The 12,461-nt window shown below is 41.8% G+C and overlaps 1 protein-coding gene across 3 annotated transcripts in view; it reads left to right on the forward strand.

Annotated features, from left to right (window-relative positions):
- The first annotated feature begins 5,308 nt into the window (after positions 1-5,308).
- Positions 5,309-12,461, forward strand: part of csf1b (colony stimulating factor 1b (macrophage)) — a 54,171-nt gene continuing 47,018 nt past the window's right edge. For 2 of the 3 annotated variants that reach the window (XM_057821489.1, XM_057821505.1), the window contains exon 1: positions 5,309-5,518. In XM_057821489.1, the coding sequence (XP_057677472.1) occupies positions 5,477-5,518 (42 nt within the window). In that variant the 5' untranslated portion in view covers positions 5,309-5,476. Of the gene's footprint in view, positions 5,523-12,461 lie in introns of all 3 variants that reach the window. The other variant, XM_057821497.1, reaches the window with a different exon arrangement.

Raw genomic sequence — 12,461 nt, forward strand, 5'->3', positions numbered from 1 at the left:
AGCAACCCTTCATAGTTTGGACAGATCATCGAAATCTAAAGTATCTAAAGACAGCTAAGCGACTCAGTTCTCGCCAGGCGGGCGCTCTTTTTTGACAGATTTTCCTTCTCTCTCTTACAGGCCGGGGTCCCAGAACATCAAAGCAGACGCCCTCTCACGCCTCTACAACCCCGAGCCTGTAGCCAAGGAACCTGAAACCATCCTGCCACTGAATTGTGTGGTAGGGGCGGTAACTTGGCAAATAGAAACGTAGGTTAAGCAGGCATTAGGGGAAGTCCGGACACCTCGGGGGTGCCCTGAGAACCGACTATTCGTCCCGGCTGACCTACGCCCCCAGGTGATCCAATGGGCCCACTCCACGCCGCTTTCCTGTCATCCGGGAGTCAGGCGCACCATGCACGCCATCTCCCGGAGGTTCTGGTGGCCAGGCATGGAGCCGGAGGTCCTGGAGTACGTCGAGGCTTGCTCGGTCTGCGCCCAAAACAAGACGTCCACCAGACCACGCATGGGCCTTCTTCAACCCCTCCCGATTCCCTCCAGACCATGGGCTGAAATTTCCTAAGACTTTGTCACGGGGCTTCCTGTATCCCAAGGAAACACAGCAATCCTGACCGTAGTTGACCGCTTCTCCAAGATGGCCCTACTTCATAGCCCTGCCTGCCTTGCCCTCTGCCAAAGACACTCAAGGATCATGATGCGGGAGGTATTCCGCATTCATGGCTTCCCCCGGGGACATTGTCTCAGACCAGGGGCCACAGTTCGTGTCACACTTTTGGAGGGAATTCTGCTGCCTCATCGGGGTTAAGGCCAGTCTCACGTTAGGATACCATCCGGAGTCCAACGGCCAGACCGAGCGCCTCAACCAACAGTTGGAGACCGGCCTCCGGTGTTTGGTATCCCAGAACCCATCCACATGGAGCAACCACCTGGTCTGGGTCGAATATGCCCACAACACACTTCCCACCTCCGCCACAGGTATGTCACCCTTTAAATGCGTCCATGGCTACGATCCGCCTTTGTTTGCTCCACAGGAGCGAGAGGTCTGTCCCATCTGCCCATGCCTTGGTCCGCCGTAGCAGACGCATATGGGAAGCAGTTCGCCAAGTCCTCGTCCGCCAAGGGGATCGAGTGAAAAGGTCCGCAGACTGCCACCGACGCCCAGCACCCCCCTACCAGGCGGGACAGCGAGTGTGGCTAAGCGCACGAAACCTGCCCCTCCGGGCCGCCTGCCGGAAGTTGGCCCCCCGCTTTGTGGGTCCATTTCCTGTATCGAAGGTTGTAGGCCCAGCAGCGGTACATCTACGTCTTCCACGCTCCCTGAGAGTCAACCCCACCTTCCACATCAGCCAAGTCAAGCCTGTGGTGGAGAGCTCCATGGTGCCTATGCCACGCCCGCCACCTCCTCTTGACATCGACGGCGGCCTTGCCTATCAGGTCAAGAGGTTGCTGGCAGTGCGACCCCGAGGTCAGGGCCGCCAATACCTGGTGGACTGGGAGGGCTACGGCCCGGAAGAGAGACAATGGGTTCGTTCCCTCGCGGTTCATCCTGGACCCCTCGTTGATCAGAGACTTCCACAGGGATCACCCCGACCAACCTGGACCGTCTGGTAGCCGGTCCTAGAGGGGGGGTTTCTGTCATGCCATGTCATTTCCTGTTTTATTTTGAAGGCTTCACCCTCCTTGTGTCTGCGTACTTGCCCTTCCTCAGGTCATCTAATCACCTATTGTTTCCACCTGCTCCCCATTAACCCCTGTGTATATATTGCCTTAGTTTCCCTTGTCTTGTGCAGAAGTGTCTTTCGTCCAAGGTCAGTCACGTCAGCCTCTTGTCATAGCCTATCGTCATAGCCTATCATAGTTTTACTGAATATTATCCTCCATTTGGAGCGTTTTGTGTTTTTGCCTTCCCTCCCTTTTGGAGTGCATTTTTGTTTGAACCCTGATTGTGGTTACTCTGACTTATTCCTCCATTGGAGAGCTTTTGGTTTGTACTTTTTTCTCATTCCCGCATGTCAGCGGAAGAACCTGTGTTCAAAATAAAGTTTTTGCCTGAACCTCCGCAGCTGAGTCCGCCTCGTCATCTCGGTCTGACAAAAATATTTTAAAAATGGTTTGAATTGCTATTAATTACGATTAATTAATTTTTAAGCTGTAATTAACTCGATTAAAACTTTTAATCGTTTGACAGCCCTGATTATTAAATCATTTCACATGTTATTTTGATGTTTTGGAGTGACACTGATAGTTTGGTAAACTTGTTAGCATGTTCTTTATGCTATAGTTATCTGAATAACTCTTCATAGCTATGTTATGTTAACATACTGGCCATGTTCGCATTTCGTTGTTCATGCATCGTGTAACATTATCATTAGGGTTGTTCCGATCATGTTTTTTTTGCTCCCGATCCGATCCCGGTCGTTTTAGTTTGAGTATCTGCCGAGCCCAATATTTCCCGATCCGATAGCTTTTTTTGCTCCCGATTTAATTCCAATCATTCTCGATAATTTTTCCCGATCATATACATTTTGGCAATGCATTAAGAAAAAAATGAATAAAACTCGGACGAATATATACATTCAACATACAGTACATAAGTACCAGGGGTCGCGTTAACCAAATATTTTCCGTCGTTGACCGATTTTTTAAAACGGTGACGGAAAAAACTGAAGTCCATCTGTCATTTTGACAGGTTGCAATTCACACCCCAGACCACAGGGTGGCGAGTGAGCATATTAATTAGCTATTGTCTCTCTTGATGCATGACGTCATTGGCCTTACTCTGAAAAAAGTCAAGGCAATTGAGTGTCCGAAGTTTCTTCAAAAAGCCCCAAAACGATGATGGTGTTGATAAAAGAGGTGAAAAAACAGGGACTGCACAAGCGGGCACGCAATTCAAGTCCATGCGCACCAGGAGGAAGGTGGAAGACTCCGTTCAGGCCACAGCAGGTGAACTGTGAACTGTTTTTGTCACTGCGGAGAAATAGTTACATATTCATCTGCTTGATATGTGATGGCACGGTGTGGATTCTCTGTTAAGCTTGTTCGGACAGAATATTAATTTAAAATGAATGAAAACTAAATACTATTGAGTATGTTGAAGCGGTATGCAATGTTAAGAGTCTTGTTAGCTCGAATTGCTGTGTCCAGAAGCTGTAGCTCTGCTGCCCTCTGTGAACTCTCTATTCAAGCCGGTGTTGTGCCGAAAAATAGCCGCCCCGCGTGAAATGTCCCCCCCTGTCGGGAACGCTTATTTATAACGCTTTATTGAGGTGAAAACATCAAATGTTTTCATGGACGCATTACAGTAATGGATTTACGACTGTACAATCAGTTTTAAATAAATAAATTAAACAAAATACTAGTACTGTATTTTAGTAACAAATCTTGGACTGGGCCACATAACCATCTTTGAACAGAGATGTATTAATCTACAGGTTTTCACGACCATATCCCAATGACAATCACACAGGTATGACATTTATTAGTTCAAGCAGAGTAAAATAAAAGATTCACGGTACAAGAAAATCGTTTCCATGGCCATCGATTGGTAAGAAAAAGCTGTACGAGTGACGTGTGGGCGCGCAATAATAAAATAAATAAACACATAAATAAAATAAAATAAAATAAACCCTCAATAAAGCGTTACAAATAAGCGTTCCCGTCAGGGGGGACATTTCACGTGGGCGGCTATTTTTCGGCACAACACCGGAACGCGCGCGGCTCTTAAGTGTCTCTGTCACGTGACTTTCGTAGCCTGTAACGCGCCCGGCCAAATGGACACAAAAGTACGGAAGGTGAATTATGCCAAAGAAAGGGTCACCACAATGTCATTATCATCATTTTAAAAATTTAAGTGACGGGTAAAAATAGATTATGACCGGATTTTTATGACCCTGTCAGTCAAAATGACAGACAACGAAAAAGTCTTGCGCAACCTCTGATAAGTACTGTATTTGTTTACTATGACAATAAATCCTCAAGATGGCATTTACATTATTAACATTCTTTGTGTGAGAGGGATCCACGGATAGAAAGACTTGTGACTTTGTATATTGTGACTAAACATTGCCATCTAGTGTATTTGTTGAGCTTTCAGTAAATGATACTGTAGCCATGGCCAAATGCATGATGGGAAGTGGAACCATGACTGTGCTTAGTGCTACCAATTGATATATCTTCTCTGCGTTGGGAAATAAAATAAGATGTTAAGAAAAAGATCAATTGCTACATTGCTTCCCCACATTGCTTCCCATGATATTTCTAATCGTAGGGAGAGGGATTGTAAGGTTTTAGCCAATTAAAAATTGGCTCCAAAGGCTGCCAAAATTCACTCTACTCGTTTTACGCTGCCTTAATCTCTCTATATAGGTAAAGCGGCGCCATTATAGATTGAGCGCGATAATGCGTGAGTGGGTCGTGCAGCGCATGCATTAATTGCGTTAAATATTTTAACGTGATACATTTATAAAAACATTTATTACCGCCGTAATCGGGATAAATTTGATAACCTTAAGCCTAAAAACTAAAAACTCTGGATGAGTGTAACATATTATGTCTGTAACATTAAATACAATTAGTAAACGATTTAATTAAAAAATATATATATTAAAAAAAAGGCATGGCCGTTATTTTTTTGCCGATTCCGATACTTTGAAAATGACGTGATCGGACCCGATCGATCGGCATCCCATCTCGAATTATCATACTGTACACTTATTCAGCATGTTGTTCTGTATTGTATTTTTATTTTAATTTGCGTTTCAAGATGACATCTGTTCTATGTGTTGGATTTTAACAAGTAAATTTCCCCCAAAAATGCGACATATACTCCAGTGCGACTTATATGTTTTTTTTCTTCTTCCTTGGCCATTTTATGGCTGGTGCGACTTATACTCAGGTGCGACTTATAGTCCGAAAAATACGGTAATCCTTATCGTATTTTTAATATGGGTTTTGCAGATATTTTTCATGAATGAAAAAACATTTTAATAAATACTAATTATTAATGAATAAAACAAAATTAAAATGGATTAAAAAAAACAAAAAACAACTGAAATACACTCTGGTTGTGGCCCTCAATAACACTCCAAAGTTCTTGTTTTTGTTGTTGTTGTTGTTTTTTTTTTTTTTTTAATTATTTCATAGTATTTAAATGAGGTTCCCATATAGAGTTTAAGTCCGCGTACAAGCAAAAATGATCATAAAACATGCAATGGCTCAGATGGATCCTGTCTGTGAGATGAGAGGTGGGAGGTCTGTATAAGAGCTGTCTGTCTGCTGTAGCTGTTAGTCTGGGTTTAGACTCTGAGAAGAGAGCACATCAGCCAGTGTATTTCAAGCTAAATTACACATGAAGGACAACACTGAGCCAGTAGGAGAGTCTTTTCTTTGCAGTGAAACTGAATATATGAGAAGAATTGCTTTGCTTCAATGTGTGTGATAGAGGATTTGTTTTCCATTGTCAAACACATACCAGATGACCATCCTTGCACCAACCCTGATTCAGAGCAAGGCTAAGGTAGGTGAGAACTTCTCCCATCTTTTGTTTAAATGCATTCTCCTCGCACGTTATTTGATTAATCATGCCCTTCTTCCAGACATGAGAATGTACATCTTAAAACATATCATGTGATTGATTAAATTGATGTCACGCGTTCTCGTACTTGCTGCAAACAAGCCAAGACTTTTTATTCGATTGAATTAATCATGTTAGCATTATTTTAAGTTTTTGGGGGTTTCACTTAATTGCAGGCACATAAAACTTCCAGATTCCTGATTAGTTGTGACATAACTCGTAAAGTAAGTGTGAAAAGAACATTTTAGACTTGCGAGACCAAAGAGACAAGACACAACCCGGAAAAAATATGTGTGCTTAACGATAAACAAAGAACTGAGGAAAAAAAAGAAAATATAAAAATGATTGTTCTCAGCCCAAGCTGGCTTTTTAAATCTTGTCTTTTATGTCCTAATCAATCTCAGATGTCGGCCTGGCTTAAAATAAATCAAAATAAAGTTTTGTTCTTTCAGTTCTTTGCTTGTCTGCCACCAGTTTGTATCTTATTTGGATTGCGGTTGCTGTTGTTGTTTCAAAAGTTCCATCAAATCTTTATGGTCATATCCATTGCAGGTATAATTAACATTTGAGGATATAATGTGTGTGAGGCCCATGTGCTTATCGCCATGTTTTAATCATAAAGTTGAGTGAAATGAAGGCCATCTGGCACCTATTTCACAGTTACACTTGCCAAACTGCATTTAGTAGAAGGCATCATTGAGAACAAGGAGATGTGATACTTTGCTTTCCTAACAGAGGGCATTGTTTTACCGCAAAACAGCCGCTTTCTCATTTTGAGGTCACGCACCAGCAAACATCACTCAGTGGCTGACCTCGAGGCAGGGGCGCTGTCCATTTTGTGTCCACTTAACCACAATGCTTTCTTATTATCCAACATACCTCATGCATGTGAAAATATACTGTACATTAAAAGTTTCTGTGATAACAAATTTGACAAGCATGCATAAGGTTTACTTTTGTTGCAATGTAGCACTTAACTCATTCACTGACATGTTGAATTGTGGTATACAAATAAACAGGGATTGATGTCAAATCTACTTGATCTAGGATGGTCAGCATCCAATGAACATCTTTTAACATCATTGACGGCGCTAGACGTGCAATTCATTTTGACTGGGAGAGGATGACAAACATGTATTATTGACGTTTGATAATTAATAGACATTTGGTTAATTATTGATTATTTAAAATACTGAGCGCCTTTTTGTTTTTTTGTCTTTTTACTCTTTGAGCATTTTTCGTCTAATACGACTTATACCCGGGTGTGACATATAGTCCAAAAATGTGATAGTTTAGAAACATTTAACTTAGTAAAACACAATTTGGAGACTTAATTCTGGCGCTTGAGGTTCAAATAGTTTTACAATTTTTTATTTTCCTGATTTTTTTTTAGAAGGCGAGGGAAGACGGGCTCAGCTAAAACCGCCCAGTGACAAATCTAGGTATCAAATATTTTATGTGATATACTGTATGCTAGGACCAGTAGCACTGTATGCCACATTGTGGCTATATATACATCCATACTCTGCTTTCATCGATTCATCTTAAAAATTTATAAAATAAAATCATTTTTCAAAATAAATGAATTAACTAAATTTAAAAAAAACCAACAACAGTGGTTTGAAACTTTTGCCAAAAAGACCTATCGTTATAACTAACTGATGCTTATCGTCAAATCGGCAATGCGTCCACCACTATGTGTCCGTCACTGCTGACCTTTTTTTTTTTTTTTTTCAGTTTAGATTACAAAAATATACATTGTACATGGGTTTGTATATTTCACATTGTTGTATAAGGGAAACATCATATCTTCATATCAATAGGAGTTTGTAATTTTGGTGTTTTTTTTTTTTTTCTATTGAATTGCATGGGTTTTATGGTGTGAGACTGCCTGTCCGATGTGGCAACCCTGGTTACAACAGTAGGAAGGCTGTTGATGTGTCACATGGGCCACACGGGTAGAGGAGGCACCTTGAAAGAGGCAGGGGTTTTTCCTGAAAAGCAAACTTGTGGCATGGTGATTTCGGTTAAAATAATATGTGGTATTCTTCCTAAAGCCTCCTTGGCTACTTTAAAAGGCATCGTAAATCTCTCTTTTTGTTATTAATGCATAGGTTCAGCGGTCTCCCTTTTAGAGTGTTTGCTTTGATAACAATGAGTTGGCTTATGTGAGACGCACATGTGGATCATTTATGGATGGAATTGCAAGAATGTGGCATCTCAATACTTTTCAAAGGACGAAAGGAGTGTTTTTGTATACTCACGTTCTTCAGTCTATTTTTTGTGTCATCTCATCCTGCTTAAAAGTGTTTGTAGTAACTCTATATGATAAACTCATTCACTGCCACTTGCAGCGATAGACATCAAATCCATTTTGACTGGGATGGCATTGAATGATCATGTTCAAAGCCATTGACCCTTCCAGTCAAAATGGATTGGACGTCAATGGATTGGACGTCTGTCGCCGTCAATCTGAGACTATAAGTGAATTTATGAAACAGCATTAAATCTGTAAGAGTAGAAAGGTTGTTGATGTGTTTCTTTAGTTTGAGTGTTGTAAGTGCTAATATACCAATCTTACTGTGTGGTTAATGTAACATGTTTATGTAAAGAAGAGTTGTTCCATTCAAGTCTCAGCCTGACATGTACTTAGATTAAGGAAGTACATAACAGTTAATGTAAAAACAGTTATTTTTTTAGACCAACTCTGGTTTGTCCATCACCATGAATGGCAGCCATGGTCACATGTTTACTATACCAAATTTTATTTCCAAATAACTTGCTGCACAATATGTTTAATATTGTGGAAGTAGTTTTGACCTCGTAAATTACCGTAATTTTCTAACTATAAGCCGCTACTTTTTTCCTTCATTTTGAAATCCTGCGGCTTATAGACATGTGTGGCTTATTTGTGGATTTATTTGGGTTAAGAGGTAACACTTTATTTGACAGTGGCGTCATTAAACCATCATAATTTTGACATGACACTATCACGGGCATTACTGAATGCTTATGACAGATATCATTACGTGTCATCCGGCAAATTATGTCACTAACTCCTTTTATGTCCAGCTTGGATCTTTTACATCCATTCAAAACTGAGATAATTTGCCAGATAACACAAAATGATATCTGTTATAAACATTCAGTAATGCTCATGACAGTGTCATGTCATAATTATGATTGTCTAATGAGAGTCTATAGCGCCTTTGTCAAATAAAGTGTTACCAAATACCATAACTAGCAATTACTCAAACAAATAGGACAGTAACTGAAGAAATAATTAGCACAGAACATGCATTTTGATTGTTATTTACATCTGTACCGATGCAATGCATGCTAGGAGTCATGTTGGACAACAACAACAGTGTTGACAGCAGGGGGCAGCAGAGGCTGACTGTCTCCCTCAAGGGAGCAGTGATGACCAAATGAAGCTTCTTGAAGCAGTGACTCTTTGCAGCCAATTGGTTCAAAGCTTCATGGTGGTTCATTTGGTCTTATGACAGTCGTATGATGCTACTGTCAAGTAAAGTGTTACCGGTTTATATCTTTTAGTATAAATATCATACAGCTGTGGCTTATAGTTCAGTGTGGCTTATCTACGAACAAATGCTGTTTTTGTCTCAAATGTGGTGGGTGGCGGCTTATGGTCAGGTGGGCCTTATAGTGCGAAAATTATGGCATTTGTTGTTGTTATTGGGTTTTTTTTCTGCAAATAGTCAGTGTGTTCCATTGCAGCTTTCATTACATTTGCAATATTGCGATATATTAGCGATTAGATAGCAAAGCAGGACGTCAACTCATTAACTCATTCACTCCCAGCCATTTTCACCAGAGTAAGGTCCTTCTCTCCCGGCCGTTTTACTGGATTTTGACTGATTTTGCAAGGCCCACAGAAAATTCTGTTCTATTGCTATATAACCATGGAACCCACCAAAAGATTAGATTTGACTCTCTTCTTTCAGCAGGGAAAAAAAAGTTCGTTCATATCTTTTTCCATTCTGTAGAAATCAGCAAGAGAAAATAGCTTAGTTTTAGTAATTTTCCAATTTCTGATGAAAAAACAGAGAAATTGAGCTTTTTGTGAAAGCATACATTTCAAACATAACTTTGAGTTAAACAGAGCTATTTTTTTGTTTTTGTTTGTTTGTTTGTTTTTTGCTTTAGTTACATCCCAAACATCTGAATAATTTTTCCTTTCACAAAATATCTTAAAGAACAAGACAAATTGTTGCGTCCGCTGGGTTAAACGTGTTTAAATTGTGCCTCACCTGCTATCTTGTCCGGGAAAGGGTTAATTCACTGTCAATCGGAAAGGGGTGTGGATTCGCATTTAAGGGGAAGCTGGGTCGGCGTGGCTGTCATTCACATTCACGTTGCCGAAAGAGACGCGCACCACCGGTGAGTTTGCCGCTCATTTGCTTGTATTTGTATTATGTATTTGCACCTACTGCATTGCTTTAGATGGCTTAGCGTTTCTTTCACGGCGATCACTCAATGGCCTTCCAGTTTGTGTGTTACGAGATCCGCTGAGAGCTGACAGTTGGCGACGAGCGCGTTGGTTTAGCGTAGCCACTGAGTCAATCTCGCAGCGAATCAGCGAGCGGTGCAGGGCACGCGGTGAACCATGGGTAATGTAGTCTCGGGACCCGCTGTATTGGTGCTTATAATCTGAATGCTTGCGGGAAAAAACTACATTTCCTCATGCTGTTAGCCGCCACCCTTTCAAAGCATTGGACGGCGTTCGTGACTTGAAGTGTCTAAATCAGGGGTTCCCAACCTATTCCACTAAGGCACACTGTGGGTGCAGGATTTCATTCTTACCAAACAAGATGACAACACTTTTTCCCCAATCTGGTGTTTTACAAGTGCAATCAGTTGATTGCAGTCAGGTGTGGCTTGTTTTAGCAGAAGCCTCATTGGTTCAACTGTCTCTGCTGGATCGGCTGGAACAAAAACCAGGACCCACAGTGTGCCTTGAGGACTGGGTTGAAAACCCCTGGTCTAAATGATGCAACTATTGCCTAAAGAATAACGATTAAACGGTTAAAAATGTAAAATTTGATTTTAAAATAATGCATAATAGTTGGTTATTGCAATCTGAGCAATTTAATTGTGAATGAATTATATATATTATGCACAGTGTATTATTTATTCATTTATATATAAAGAAGCTTTGTGTATATTTGTGTTTAGCATTATCATAATTTGTATATTTATACACATATATACATTCTTTGCTTGCATTTATAGGTTTATAACCTGCTTGGTGTTTGCTATTTACTACTCCAAAACAAATCAACAATAAAAAACCAACAATATACTGTGAGCACAAGCCGAGTTATCCAGTGTGTTCTCTTTCGGATCCCTTTCGGCGGGGAAAACGCCACAAAAAAGCGTAAACGGCCGAACAGTTATAAACCGCAGCACTGATCTGGGCTAGTGCAGCATCAGCTTGGTAACCAGGAGGCAAAACCAATCCAACCCTGGTCAACTTAACACTCCAGTAATTTATTGGAGCTGACAGGGACCTAAACCTGGACAAACAATTGTGCCATCCTGGGAAGCGTTCTGTAGCCGGATATTGGACGGCACCTGAAGCTAATCACGTCAAATCACCTGCTTGAATTCCTGTTGAGCTCGGGCAAAGGAGCCAGTCACCAACAAAGTGGAGAAAGGTCCCCAGCACGGACCCCATTGGTTGAATAGTCGGCTCTCCGGCCAACAAAAAAAAGGGAATTGAGATGGACGACTTGAAAAAACTTAAAAGTGCTCGTTCAAAAGCGCAGGCGTCATTCACAAGAAAAGGAAATGCACTTACTACTTATTTGGCGGCTGGACTTCTGGATCCAAGTGAGGTTCCAAAAGAATGGAGGAGTCTCAAACTGGACTTCTCTAAAGTTGTTGATACAGGGCTTGAGTACGCCCACGCCTTGAGAGAGTCAGATGATGAAAGGGTTAAAGAGTCCGCTTTGGACGTTGACAGGCTGACTGCTGAGTGCGAGGCAAAGTTCCTAGAGGTGAAACGAGCCACCCAAGAAGCCTTTTGGAATGGCTATGCCGAGGAAATGTTTTCCGCCCAGGCTAAAGTCGCTGAATCTGCAGTTGCTCAGGCTGAAGAGGACGAAGTCAGCCCTCAACAACCAATTAAGGACCGCAGGCTTAGGAATAAAGGTCTGGACAGAGAGGTCTCGGAACTCTGTGACATGCTGGTGGAGTGGAAGGAATTGGTTCCTGCCTCTAGGTTGATTGATCTGAGGTTATGCTACCGAACATTGAGGAAGAGGCTCCTGGCTTTGTCAGACAAGCTGGAAGAGGAAGAAATGGAAGAGCAAAGTGGTGAACCACTGGCCCCAAATTCCGGAGTGGGAGCGTCCAGGATGGACAGGCCGTCTCCCCCAGCCGAGTCTGTCAAACTAAAACCAGGACCTGACACCTGGAAAGCATTTACTCCAAACCTTGGAGCGGGGACCCCAAACACAATCACCCAGCCTTTCTCACCACAAATCGACAACAGTAATGTTCAGGGAGCTATCGCTATAAAGCCCCAAATCAGTCTTGAAAGGGCAAGACTACCCAGTTTTTCTGGTGATATGAGGGACTACTACAAGTGGAAGGCTGAATGGGTGAACCTGGAGTTATTAGGCAACCCATATGGAGCTGAATCTGTGAAAAAGTTCCACCTTCTAAGCAGCCTGCATGAAAAGGTTAAAAGGGAACTTGTTCTATCCAGCTGTGGTTCAGCCGATGATGTATTCAGGCTGCTGGATAACAAGTATGGAAACAAGCAGAAGATCGTTTGGTTGATCACCAACGAGGTCCAGGCTCTTCCCCCTCTGAAAAGTAACAACCCCAGAAAAACCATTGAACTAATACAGGCTGTGGA

The sequence above is a fragment of the Corythoichthys intestinalis genome, chromosome 2 (genome assembly GCF_030265065.1).
Source record: "Corythoichthys intestinalis isolate RoL2023-P3 chromosome 2, ASM3026506v1, whole genome shotgun sequence".
Lineage (NCBI taxonomy): Eukaryota > Metazoa > Chordata > Actinopteri > Syngnathiformes > Syngnathidae > Corythoichthys > Corythoichthys intestinalis.